Below are 14,257 nucleotides of genomic sequence, written 5' to 3' on the forward strand. Positions count from 1 at the left end.
CCAAAAAGACCAAAAAACAAACATCTCGAAGCAGTCTAAGCAAGTCTCTTTTTCCAACCCACAGTATACCTCCGAAGTGATTGGCCATATACGAGACTACCCAGGCGTGGCCCCATTGGTCTCTCTGTATATATGCTTGGCCTGAAACGCCACGCCACCACTAACCATAGTCCAGATATCTCGAAGCAGATAGTGACACCCATACTCACCGCCGGTGCCTCCTTGGATCCAGCCAATGATCGTGGCCAATAACTACTATAGCCCGCAGCACCTGCCGAGCATGGCCCAACCTGACCCATGCCATCCTCAACTAAGCCTCCGGCACCAAGGTGTCAAAAATCTGACACCCCCAATAATAACCATTCTAGAGTCCGAGCCTCTGATGATAAAGCCAGTGCTTCCCCTCCTACCGCCCTCTAGCACACATCCATTAAAATTGACCTTAAGAAAACTCGGGGGTGGGGTCTTTCAGGTGAAAAACATCGTCCGGGACACTTCACGAGCAGTAAAGCCCCAGGTGCCCTAAACTATCGAGGACCCATCCGATGGAGCTGCATGGATAATCTTTGCAGCATGTCCTGGGCCTGCTCAACCACGAACCTCAGTGAAGGGTTACTCTCACAAAAAATCTAAGCATTTCTGGCCAGCCAGATCTGATGGGTAGCATACATCGTGTCAATGGCCACCCGCTGAGTTTGGGGGGCGCCGGCCCATCGCCTGAGCGCCAGTAGGAAGGAGCTCGAGTGGCTCCAAACATCCGGTGAGATCTCAACAAGCCTCCATACCCTCCTGGCTTGCTCACACTAAAACAGTATATGATCCATAGTCTCATCCACCTGGCACTCGAGGCACTGTGGTAGGATGTTCCAGTCCCCGCTCGCACAGCATCAACCTCGTAGGCAGCCGGCCCCAGGCCACCTTTTAGAAGAACAAAGCAACTCGTGGGTGGAGGCTGACTCTCCAAATCCAGGCACAGTCTAGTTCTGGCCACTGCTCATCCTGGATAAAGCTATAGATATCTCCCACTTTGACTCTGGGTCTGCAGGACGAACTCTACACCCTCATATCCGGACTAGCATACACCGGGACCAGGAATGATTAGACTCTCTCTACAAGGTGCTCCCCAAATAACTAATTAATCAGGCTGGCATCCCACCCAGCCCCATTCGGGTAAAGGAGATCACAAACTCGAAGTCCGTCTACGGCTTCAACATTGACCATAGTTGGCTAGAGCCTCACCAGAAGGGAGTCCACCCAAGCGTCCTCCACCACATCCACACTCCGCCCATCACCTATCTGCCACCTGGAGTTAACCAAGGCTGTGGGCACATATCTGCAAATCTTCCACCAAAGATATGAGCATTTTCAGCTACTTTGAGGTATGTCACCAGTCTTTGTTGGGCTGTATCGGGTTGTCATCACCTGACACTAGTCTTTGCCGGGCTCAAGGGCCAGCCTCACTGCGTGCTGGGCAATTAGCGCCTCCCTCCTCACCAGAAGAGACTGCACCCCCAGGCCTCCCTCATAGGTTGGCTGGCAGATCGCTCCAAATCCAGCAGGTGCCCTCCATGACCTCCCCCATGTGATCCCCATAGAGACCTCCAGAGCAGCCGCTCAATCCTTCGCAGCACAGTCTTCGGCACCACAGTGTTGGACATGAGTTAGACGGGCATGATGCTCAGTGTCAGCCTACTCATCATGGAAAATGAGACAACCTACAACCGCTCCTGTACCCGATGTACCAAGCTAAAGCACTCCAACACTCGTAGCTTCCTCCCTATGACGGGGACACCTAAGTAGCACCAAGGCCCATCCTGCTCCCTCATATCCAGGATCCCCCTAATCTCCTGCCTCAACCGCAGCTCCGTCTTCGGGCTAAAACAAATGGTAGACTTGTGGAGATTCACCCTATGACCTGATGCTTCGTAGTAATCTTCCAGAACCCCTCTGAGAGCCAACATGTTTCTCATCCTTGCCCTGACCAGGAGAAGGCAATCATTTGCAGAAAGAAGGTGAGCAATCGGTCAGGCACTGGAGGCTGGAACATAAGCCTCTAATTTCCACTCCTGACAAGCAGCTCACAGAGCACGAGAAAGCACATCAGCATATATGATAAACATGTATGGAAATAAGGGACAATCCTTTCGAAGCCCGATGATGGACCGAAAGAAAGTCGATGGCGTCCCATTGACTAGAATGGAGGACAGTCTCTGCACACGGCCCAGCACCCAAGCAATTCAAGTCTTGTAGAAGCCAAAGCTCTTCATGGCACGCTTGAAGAAACTCCAACGGACTTTGTCATAAGTCCTCTCCATATCTAGTTTCACTGCCATATAGTTCCACCGCTTCGGGGCCGTTGGTCTTTTAATAAAATATTACATATATAGTCAAATAAAAAACCCCTGGAGCTACCACAACCGCCATCCTGCCTGTTGGTCTTTTAATGGAGAAACCTGCAGGGGCCACAGGCAACATAGGAGGACCCTGGCTTGGACTGGGAGGTATTTGCAATCAGGAGGTTTAGGAGTTAAGGTTACCGGTGACCGTGTGATGGCGCCTCCCTTTATTTAATGAGTAATTCGAAGGGTTGGCGAGAGGACGGCGCGGCAGGCCCGGAAGGAACACAGTGGAACGGCAGAGAAGGGAACCCACCGGAAGGGAAAGAGGATTCGTACGATACCTTGGGTCTGCCAACCCGTAGTTCTCTCTTTTCTTCCTTCGCGAACATGTACGTGATGGCTATATACGCTGCATCCTAACTCTCTCATTTTAGGGCTCTTAAACCTGTGTAAACTGATGATACTGTTGAAGATTTATTGTTTTATATACTACTTGTTCCTAATCTAATCGGAAAGAACCCTCCATAGTGACTATGTAATGGACTTCCGATCTTTCTCTCCCTGAAGTACCATGGTTGTTCTTGTGAGGGTTGTGTGGATTGGATTAGATGCCATGCAGTTTCATGAGATGCACACAGTTTCATGAAATAGGCTACTCCATGTACTGCATGGAGTTCATCCAAATTTAGCAAGTGGACAAGTCATGGATGGTTGTGATTAGATAACTTGAATAATTAAAGTCTGAATTATATAGGGAGAAACTCGAGAGGATTCCAACTCTTAATTAAAGAAGAGAGTGTAGATGAGTTTTAAGGTTTCATGGATTGTTTTTTATTGGTGCACGTGGTTTCATGGATTCTTCATTGCTTGTATTTATCAATGCTTCTTTTGTTTATGTTTCGAGAAAGAAGCGAAAGCCATGTATGAAGTTGCCTCTTGTGCTTCAGTAATATCTTTAAACAGTAAAGAAAGGGAATTGGTGCGACTCCAACTCTTAATTAAGAAAGAGAGTATAGGTGAGTTTTGAGGTTTCGATGCGTTGTTTATATTTTAAGAAATAACCAAGAAGAAAAACTTAGCGAAAAAATGAGCAAATTTAGGAAGCTGCCTCCAGTACTTCTAAGGATTGGAAATTGGCGTGGATGTTAGTGAAAGTAAAGAATATCTTTTTTTATTCTCAATTTTCTTATTTAAAATTTAATATTTGAAAGCCTCTTCTCATTCTTATGGGAGAGAAGCAGCAGAGGTCTCCTTAATGCTCATCCGTGCCATTCCTATGCTTCATATAAGTTGAAAACTTGTTTGCCAAAAAATTATTATATTTTTATTTTATAGAAGTATTATTAAAAAATAATTTATTAGAAAAAAAAATAAAAAATTAAAAAAAAGCTTATCTGAATCGAGGCATGTGATATATACTGTTCTAATAACATGATTCACACCCTACATGCAGGTTTGCAATAATTTTGTTCTCGAGGTACAACAATCCGGCTCAACTCGATCTTTCTCTAGTAAGCACAATCGCTGGAAGGCTTAACTCGACCGACTCCTTTAATTGTTCAAAAAAGAAAAAGATAAGAAAGGAGAAAGTTGAAAAGTAAAAGAACTTTTTGCCTATAAAAAAAACTCTCGAAAGATAAAATACTAGTGAGAGAAACTGGATGGTTTTTGAATTAATTCCGGAGGATCCTCTATTCGGAAGACTGAAAAAACGCGAAGGCTTCGAATACGATATATTTTAGAAACACCATATCTTTTCAAATAATTTTTTTTAAAAATATTTAAAACAAATAAAATTTAGAGGATAAAAAAATATTTTTTTAATTAAAACTCTAACAATATCAACGTCGGTCGCCTACCCCCCCTCTCTCTCTCTCTCTCTCAACTCTCTTCCACTGTTCAGGGACCCACCTTCTCTCTCTCTCTCTCTCGCGCTTAAGAACTATAGTAATCTGGTGACTCAGTCCCTTTGCCCAGTAAAAAAGTCCGGAGGTCCAGTAACTTTGCTCCACATCACATCTCATACGTAGACCATTTACGTGATACAGAAGACAATTATTAAGGATTAATATTTTTAGCAAAACATTGGTATGAGTACCCAGGAACGCTATTTACAGTACTTCTATAATGTTTTTGTGAAACCGGGTAACTCACTCTGACTACATGATGGATGCAAAGACATAAAGCAAGCTCTCTCGTCAGATATCCATAAGCTAGTTTGACCATATGAAAACTGAAAAGGATAACGTAATGTACTGTAAAAATGGTTTAATTCTTTTTGTTGGATATCCATAATAATTTTGTTTTTCCTATAGTTTAATATTACTATATATAAGAGAAATGTGTGACGAGCTGGACCAGATTGGACTAGGTTCTTAATTGTGGGGTTTAGTTCTTATTGCCGTCCCCTACAGGGCACAAGTTCACCATTTAACATGAAGAAAGAAAGAAAATAGAAGAGGATGGGTAGCCTCTCCTGCTCATTTTCAACTATCCATGGTGTTTAGATTTGATTTCTTCTATTCTTCTTTTGTCCTCAACTCTCAAGGAAAAGATCAAACTCATCGAATCAAGGATCAGAAGCATACCTTCAGGCAATCTCCGCTCTAAATGGGCAAAAGCATGAAAGCGGCAACCAGACTCCTAATTGACTAATCTACTACCGCTCTTTACGGTGAACACAAGTTTGAATCGGCTCTAGCATGAGTGATAATGAGACCAGCAGGAAGTCAAAGTAAGGCAGGCAAACAATATAATCCCAACCAGGCCGGGCAATGACCTATTGTCGTTTTTTTTTGGAATAATGTCCTGTCAAATCAAAAATAAATATCCAATAGCAAGTTGACAGTAGTTTATTTAGTTGGCACCATCCAACCGAATCTGATTCAATCCTTTACTCATTCAATAAGTCAATTTTCAAGTTCACCCTAGATGGTTTCAGTTACATGCAATCATGATGCATGTGTTTTAAGTTAATTAACCACCTTTTCAAATAACTGGATTGCATGCATGCACGTTGCACATTCAGTATAAAAAAATATAACTATAAAAAAAAGGTATCGTACAAAGTAATACAAAATATAGGTATGAGAATTATATCAATGCTTCTTACTCATATTATGGGCATAGAAACATAACACAAGCAAGTACTAAGCACCCAAACAGCACTTGTTTAACTGTTATATTGTATAAGACTACGAGTAAAAATAGATCGGATAATATCTGTTCGGATCTATTTTTATATCCAAATCTATCCTAAATAGAAATTTGAGCATCCGACTAATATCCATATCCGTTAAAAAAAATAGATATGAATATAAATAGATAACTATTCGATCCGTATCCAAATATCTGATTTCATTTATAATCTTATTTAATTTTATATAGTACTTATAAACTTTTAATAAAAATAAATAACCACATTAACATGCTATTATCTTCTTAGTAATATCTTTGACTCCGTGGTCATAAAATTTAATTATCTAATTTATATTCATATTAATATCTATATTTTTAGTATCCAATTTATATGTGTATCCATTTAAAATAGTTATGAATATAAATTTTTGCATCCAACGAACATCCATATCCAATATATATTAGCTAAATAAGATAAATATGGATATGAATATGCTAGAGTTTTTTTTTTCACTTATGACCTAGAAAGGAATACCTAAACTTACCATGCAAACTTGGCCATGTCCCCCTTATCTTCTTCTTTGGGCATGGCAACCGCGGTTTTAAATGCACACCGCAGCGTGCGGTTTTCTTGGTTCGCTGCTCCCCAACAACCATTCCAGTGGGCTCCATCCGAATCATTGGGCATCTTCCGCTTTAGCAGGAGTCACTCGGACAAACATCAGCATGAAATTGAATGTAAGAACCTAACCAACATTTGGGCCGCACCTGGGTTGAGTTGATTTGAACCAAAACGAAGATCTCAGAGTGATTACTAACTTGGATGTACGCTTATTTGGGTGGGCCTAAATCCACTCCATGCCCTGGCAGACATCCGAGAGGTTGAGAGCCACGGATTGCGTTTAAATATGGTTGTCTTACCAAAAAGCTATGCACAAATATTTGCTTAAGAATTGATTAGGAATTTTAATTCCGGAGGATATGAAAAATTTATTGTGATCAATATCATGCATAAGGAGAGTGCTTTTGTTAGGAGTACTTCCCAAGTCCCTCTACCATAAAGCTCATATGGTTTGAAAGTTGAGAAATTATAGTGTTGGAATGTTTTAACTTGAACAGCACGCCAAGTAGCATAGATGATTAGCCAACACCTGCCGCTATACGTACTCCCACCATGGGCAACCCAATGAGCACCTCTTAGCCACCATTTCGTTTTGGCACAAAATGTACTCGGCAATTACAACGACTGCAATAATTTGCACAAATACAATGCCTTAGAGAGTTGAGCACATTTTTCTCAAGCGTCATTACATTTAGATAATAGCTTGGCCATGGCCTAAATGGCATAAATTGTAAATTACAGTCATTGCAATAATTTGCATATAAAAAAACATGCCTAGGGAATTGCGCATACATTTTCTCAAGCACCCTTTCATTTGGACAGGCCATATTTGGAGGGCCTAAATGGCATAGAATGCACTTGCAATTACAGAGTCATTAAAATAACTTGCATATAAATAAAATATAATTTTCCCCTCTTACAAGTTCAGACAATACGCAGACAAAATTGATATACAGAACAAAGTTTCTTATGTGCGATATGTACACTCTTCATATTGGATTCTAGACTGTACCATGAAGTTGCTTCCATCAGGGTCATTAATTTTACCCTACTGTTATTGGTTTAGACAAAATTGACAAAATTGATATGAAACAAGATCTCGTAAATGCTATGTACACTTCATCTTGGATCCTGGACTCTACCATGAAATCACGTCCATCATTGTCAGATTCCGCATATAGCAGAAGTAATTTACTCACTAATGCTCTGCATAAGCTCAAACCACTGCAAATGAAAAACAGACAACACAACATTGTAATCAGAAAGTTCAAACTCGCAGCTCAGTGTCTTATGAAAAGTGTTGTGAAGTGGCAAGTTTAATATGGAAAGGCCCTTCTAGGCATGTAGAGTTGGACAGTACTAGTTTCATCAAGAAGTAAATTACAACTGAGTGGACGTGTCAATTTTGCCAAATTCTGAACGTTGAGCCAAAAAAAGGAACAGGACTATGCAGAAAGGAAGCATTACCTGTCTCAGTAAGTCAGCTAGAGTACGAGGAAGCGCTTCAAGATTCTTCAACACAATATAATATGGGAATGGAAATGAATTTAAATATTTTGTAAAAGAAAGTTTTTCGCCTTCAAAAGATGCTTCCTGCAAGAAATATATATTTCTGTATCAACTCCACCCGACAATGGAAGAAAGAATCTGAAACTAAATAGCACCACTCCAATGGCGGAGTGCAAAAGGGCCATACCATTAGGTCCATGATAGATTCTTGAGGGCTATCTAGAAGTATAAATGCAATCATCCGCTTTCTATTCAGAACATTCCTGACACAACGTTTCAGGTTTTCCTGCATTTACACAAGTTCAGGGAATATTACAAAAGCCCGCATTTAGATACCGAGACAGTTGGCCTTTTCGAGAGGGGGGAAAGAAAGTAACTTTGATACCTTTTCATGAAACCTGCCATCAGCTATGATTAAAATGAGTTGGTGGAGCGGGTTCTGGCCTGAGGGTGTGCGTGCTTTTGCTACTGCAGTGTCAAGCATGTTGTTCAAATACTTTAACAGATCAACCATTGGTTCATCAGCTATAGTATTATCTTGCTTGAATGATAAACTTGAAATCATCTGTTCCATTTTGGTCAAATACATCAGCAAAACAAGACCTCAGAAATTCAAAAAAAAAAAACAGCATAAAAAATTAGTACCATGACTCACCTTGACTCCAGCTTCTCCAGTAAATGGCTGATCAAAGTCATGAAGCATCTTTATGTTTCCCTTTTCACCAAAACTTGCAACAGCGAACTGCCCCACTTCCAGTTGTGACATCGCTCGGCACACTGTTACCAGAGCTTCGATGGCAACATTCCCACAAAGGCTTTCAGACATACTACGTGAATCATCAATTGCAACCACCACTTGATAATCCCTCTTGTTGGGCCTGGTTCGCCTCAACCAGATCTTATCTTTCCGGAAATGGCTTGCGATGTACGGAATAACCTAATAGTGACAAGCCAAACAGTATTCACAAAATTTGGAAAAAGAGTGAATAATCATATGGGGTTGCATATGGTACACATAAATCAAGAACCTGTCACTTATAGAAGGCAACTGGGAGCGTATGGTGAATCATGAATATACTTTCATCTTACCTTTTTCATATTTATTCGCTTTCCAGTTCTATAATCTCCTTGAAGCTTGCTTGCCAAAGTTGGTTCCATGACCAAGCGCAACTGCTCAGCCAGTTCCTGAGACAACCTCGTTGTGACCAGTTCATACCTTTTCCAGTCTAAAAATGCTTTATGCATTGTCTGGTCGGATATTTCTTCAATATCCATGGACTTCGACAATGCTTTATCATTCATGAAGTTATCAAGAGGCAAAATTTTCTCATCCATGTATGAGCTTTTGAATGAAACCATGTCTTCTGACAGGCTCTCCAAATTAGTTTCCTCCATTTCTTCCATTGATGCATCAACATCCACTACTGCATTGAGCAATTCCTCATCAACTTTCTGTCTGGGAATCGAAGCTTGGTTAGCCTTCAGATGGTGTGTTTCAGAGTTCTCCCCTAGAACATCATCTCTATCAACATCTTTTTTCCTGATATGACCTTCCTCTGTAGTGGACTTGTTTCCTTCAGCGCTGTTTTTAAGCTGATCAGATGTTGCAGCTCCAAGTGCTTGAGTAGTGCTCTTTTCTGCTTCAGAAACATATCTATATTCATCTGCATTCTCATCAACAATATCATCAGGAGCTACAGGTTGATGCTCCTGGGGATCAACTGATACCTTAGCCCTTTCTTTCCATTCCTCCATCGCATCTCCTATACTTCTGTAAGGATTTGTCTGAGTTCTTTGCATAGGTGATGTATCAACCTGCAAAGTCTGAGGTTTTGGCTGATCATAGGATAACCTAGAACCATCACTCGAGTCAGGCAAGGATAACTCCATTTTGGGAACCTCATTACACGGTAAATTCCTTGAAGGAGCAATGCCAGTATTCATGTCACTGCTATTTGCCCAGTGCATCTCCGTGTCCGCATTTGAGTCCACATTGTGAGGATCACCTAGTGGCTCGGTTGAACCAGCTTGTTCTGCAGGATACTCGACTGACTCAATCTTGTCTGACTGCAAAGTTTCTTTACTTGCATCCAAGTCCATATTTGCATTCTCAGCATCCTCCTCTCCTTTAGTCTCAATATTTTCATCTACTTCCAAAGAGTTCTCATCATGAATGCGATCAATAGGACTGGAATTTTCATCTTCATCCTTCATTTCCTCATCAGACCGAGTAGGATCTGAATTAGTTCCATCCATCATATCAGAACCTTGAGGTTCATCCATGCTTACATCTTCCAAATTTTTCTCCTCTTCAGGAAGCTGAATTCCTGTTGGATCTTCGAATGCATTACTTTTGTCCAGATTCATGTCATCAGCATTCACATCATCATCAGAAATACTAGGTTCCTTGTCTTCCTCGCTATGTCCATCAGACACATCACTGTCCATCTCTCCAGATTCTTCCACTTCTAGAGCACTATCATCTTTAGCTCTGAGTTCCCTACAACCAGAATCTGTTTCTTTGACAGATCGACCTGATTCATATTTATCAACAGAATTGTCAGGTTTACCATCTTCACCTTTATCCCAGAGCTTCTCATCAACAGCCTGACTGCCATCTCCAGTCTCTCCCATCTTAGAGTCCAAGTTCATTTCCTCCTCATCTTCAACATCATCATCTTCTGAGTCCTCACTGACATTGAATGTATCAGCATCAAAATCATCATCCATCTCGATTCCTCTATCCTTGTCACTTGGTACTTTATCTGAGTTCTCCAGTCCATCTTGCTGAAAAACATAATAGATAACAAGGAAGTTTTGAGCCAGAGTTTCTAGTGAAAAAGACAGAAACGTGTTTTGTTGCCAACTATTACCTTTTCAGAAGATCCAAGGAGCTGAGCTTCATTGTCTATCTCGTCGCTCACATCATTTATACCTTCACCCTCTCCCATACCAGTTCCACTAGCATCTTGTGTTCCATCACAAGCAGTATCTTCTGTTGGTTCTTCTACAGAACCAAATCCTTTAGAAAATAGTAAAGCAAAAATATGGGCAAGCACATGAGTCATTTCAGCTATCTGCACAAGAGGAAGAGTATGTTCATCAGATATTAGAAAAGAAACTAATAGAGGAAGGCTGATGAATAAGGACGGACATACTTACAGTTTCGTGCGCATCTAAAAACTCAAATAGGATGCCCTCAGCAAAAGTTACAATAAGGCTCAGAAATACATGAAGATGCTTTAAATGTGTCTGAACCTGAGTGCACACTTCTGGTTTTCTATGTGCAGCACAGTTTACCAGTACACCCTGTAAAAACCATTCATTAAGATAAGGATCAAAGCAGAAACAAAGATGCATTCAGATAAAGAACAAAAATTATAAAATACAGCACTAGATTTAATGTGTGAGAAACTAGTATGGAGATCAAGGATAGGAATATACTGCTGCAGCAATTGTTTTACTGAGTGCATTATACATAAGGTCCAGATGTAGATTCATCATATATGATTCGAAAAGATCTTTCCACAAAGAAATATTGTCAGCTGATAATTCTTGAACAAGAGTATGGCCTTCATGAAGCACATCTAGCTTTTCAAACACATCCTTCATCAGTTTATTTGTTTCTGCAAGAGAATCAGCATATACAGCTCCATGCTTACTGAAGGTTTCCATGAAAATGGAATTCTCCTCACTAGCCGACTGGCTACTCGCCTCGATCTCAGAATTGAAATCCTCCATCAACATGTTTCCCTGCAAAAATCAGATGTCCCTTTATTTCCAAAAGACTTGACTGATATAAAAGAGGAAGCAGATGTACAATTTAAGCATAAGCTTTATCCAATACAACATTTTGCTTCAGATATAAATATCATTGCAGAAGGTACATGAGCATCAGAATTGTGCAAAATTTTGATGTATATATTCATATCCTCACCTACACAAGAAAAGTTGTATTAATGAAAAATATGATAGATCTAATATAATTGGATTTGCAAGCATTATTTGGTCTAATACATTCACATAGAACTCATGATATATTGGCTTCTGTTTAATAGCAGTGATCTACATCATAGATAATGATGAGAAAGAGAATTGCCATACAGATAAGCCAACTTCGATCCTCATCAAACTTCACTTACAGGACAGGTATTCCTACTGATAATGATGATTGAGATTTAAGATCCTACCAAAATTGGTGGAAGATTACACCCTAGTATAAGAAAAATGAAAAACCAAAAAAACATATACCTTGTTGATTAACTCCTTCAAACGATCAAGCAAAATTCCCTTCAAAGATCTCATACAAACAGTTTCCAAGCCCAAAGTCTGGATATCCTCTTTAATGTTGTCAAAAATTTGAAAATTGATCATTACTAATTGTTCCATCTCTTCAGTAACAACAAAGCGCATGTGTGCAGCCGATGTAGTGATGAATCTGCCACTGCCGATAAGATATTTATCCAATGATTCCTACAGCAGTGAATACTAAAGAGTTAAGGATTTGAGGCTAAGAAGTCATTATTCAAAAAATCCAAGAATTACCTTAGACTTCAAAATGCTTGGGATAAACTTATCAATGAGAGCAGATAACACGTCGGCTTCAACGCTGACAATGGTGCAAGTATTCATATGACTATTCTTAACTCTTCCAAGCAACAAGTTCACATCTCTTGACATAGCAAGTAGGCTATCAATTAGTTGCTGCAAAAAAAAAAAAAAGAAGATCAAATCACCTCCTACTTACAAATGAGATTCTCTGTATCAGCTTTTTATCAAAAAGAGATTCTTCATATCAGCTGGCCAAATCACCTATGCAAAACTTACTTTTTGCAGCCACATGCACTTGAGCACAGCATTTTGGTTTGGACTTACAGAAATATTGCCACCAAATCCTACAAAAGAGTTTATAATGAAGCATAAATACGGGGCACAAATGTAGTCACAACGATGTTATTAATGATATTGAGTACCTGTGCTATGTAACAAATGAAATAGCTGTCTTAGATTTTTCAGCTGCTCGGATACACCATAAGCGACATATCGCTGCTCACGTTGTAGGATAATTAGATGATCTAGGAAAGAGGCTGCTTGATTAACCTGTATAACAAACAAAATGTGATTGTATGCTTACATCTTGTACCTCCACTAGGACATGTCATAGTTGAGAAGATAAGTAGTGAAGCTTGCCTGCTCTAGGCTGAGATCTTTATTGAAATTGAGGCAAATGTGTCTAACTTGCTGCATCATAGCCAGGCTTTTAAAGTAGTACTGATTTGCATCCTTCCATTCCAAAGCACCATTAACACCTGCAGGCTTTTCAATATGGCTAGGAACACCAATATTGATGTCTTTAGAAGATGGACGGCACTCTTTCAGAAGCAAATGCAGCACATTATATGATGGCTGAAGAAATGAGCTACTTGGCTGGCCTGATTGAACTTCAAGCTATACGACACCACCAAAGAGGTATCATAATCAGATGATCATAACAAACTCAATAATGTTGTGAAATGCAAACTCACTATTGATCAAAACTGGTTATCAGACTTAGAAGACCAATAATAAAACTAAGAAGGAATTCACAGAAGATCTAACAGATCTCTCAGCTTTCTAATTATCCAGTCACAGTTTTTGTTCTTATGCATTCAGTTTTAACAAGAATTCATTATAAAACTTTAACAAATAAGAAAAATGGACAATACAAATTACACAGGTATCAGACTTAGAAGACCAATAACAAAACTAAGAAGGAATTCACAGAAGATTTAACAGATCTCTCACCTTTCTAATTATCCAGTCACAGTTTTTGTTCTTATGCATTCAGTTTTAACAAGAATTCATTATAAAACTTTAAGAAATAAAAAAAATGGACAATACAAATTACACAGGTACCTCAGTTCTTATGGGTCTATGCCTAGATAATCCACATCCTTCCAAAACCTTCAACAAATCCCTCAGTGCCCTCCTCTTTTTGAGATTTTTGGTTTCGTGTTTCCAGATATGAGCGAATTCAGCTGCACAGTTGCAAATATTTTCAAGTGAAGTCCAGCCACCCTCCCATGCTTTCTTGAAGTGCCCCCGCGTAGATTCAGAGAACAGGGATTGCCTGATGACATCTACAAGCCCTGCAGTAGCAGCATCATATATTGCATTAAGACCTCATTTTTCATTCCCAGTTATCACCATAACCACATCAACTAAGTTCATTATATATTTAATCCACGTAAGAGAAAGCAGAAGACAAAATATGCGAGACCTTCACTCTGCAAGAAATCAACACCAGGAATACTATCGCAGCACATGCCTTGCAGTGCTGATTCAGCCTTGTTTCTCCATTCGTCATACCATACAAACCTAAACCAAAAAAAGAGAGATGACTCTGAGAATGAATTCCATCCAAAAAATGGAAGTGAAATTATATCTGACAGAATGTCAGAGAACCTTTCTGTATTTCTCAGCTTCACAAGATCTACAGGAAACTGCAGCACCTCTATGTTCATTTCATCACAGATCCTATGTTCAAGCCAAGATGGAACTTTATCTCTCACTAGTGCCGCTTCTTGGTTAAGGATAATCATCACAGGTTGTTGTAGAACATCCTACTCATAAAAAAGGTATTTGCAGTTAGACGTAGTAAATATTTCGA

The 14,257-nt window shown here is 39.9% G+C and overlaps 1 protein-coding gene across 1 annotated transcript in view; it reads right to left on the minus strand.

Annotated features, from left to right (window-relative positions):
* Positions 1-6,963: 6,963 nt before the first annotated feature.
* The window catches only part of LOC103715404 (midasin), a 77,209-nt gene continuing 69,915 nt past the window's right edge, over positions 6,964-14,257 (minus strand). The window contains 17 exon segments of the mRNA XM_039118420.1: positions 6,964-7,323; positions 7,567-7,692; positions 7,796-7,894; positions 7,994-8,173; positions 8,264-8,545; positions 8,698-10,395; positions 10,482-10,685; positions 10,771-10,917; positions 11,053-11,361; positions 11,860-12,081; positions 12,154-12,312; positions 12,436-12,503; positions 12,582-12,708; positions 12,799-13,056; positions 13,504-13,736; positions 13,868-13,965; positions 14,053-14,210. Of these exon segments, the coding sequence (XP_038974348.1) occupies positions 7,291-7,323; positions 7,567-7,692; positions 7,796-7,894; positions 7,994-8,173; positions 8,264-8,545; positions 8,698-10,395; positions 10,482-10,685; positions 10,771-10,917; positions 11,053-11,361; positions 11,860-12,081; positions 12,154-12,312; positions 12,436-12,503; positions 12,582-12,708; positions 12,799-13,056; positions 13,504-13,736; positions 13,868-13,965; positions 14,053-14,210 (4,401 nt within the window). The 3' untranslated portion in view covers positions 6,964-7,290.

Source organism: Phoenix dactylifera, unplaced genomic scaffold (assembly GCF_009389715.1).
Source record: "Phoenix dactylifera cultivar Barhee BC4 unplaced genomic scaffold, palm_55x_up_171113_PBpolish2nd_filt_p 000346F, whole genome shotgun sequence".
Taxonomy (NCBI): Eukaryota; Viridiplantae; Streptophyta; class Magnoliopsida; order Arecales; family Arecaceae; genus Phoenix; species Phoenix dactylifera.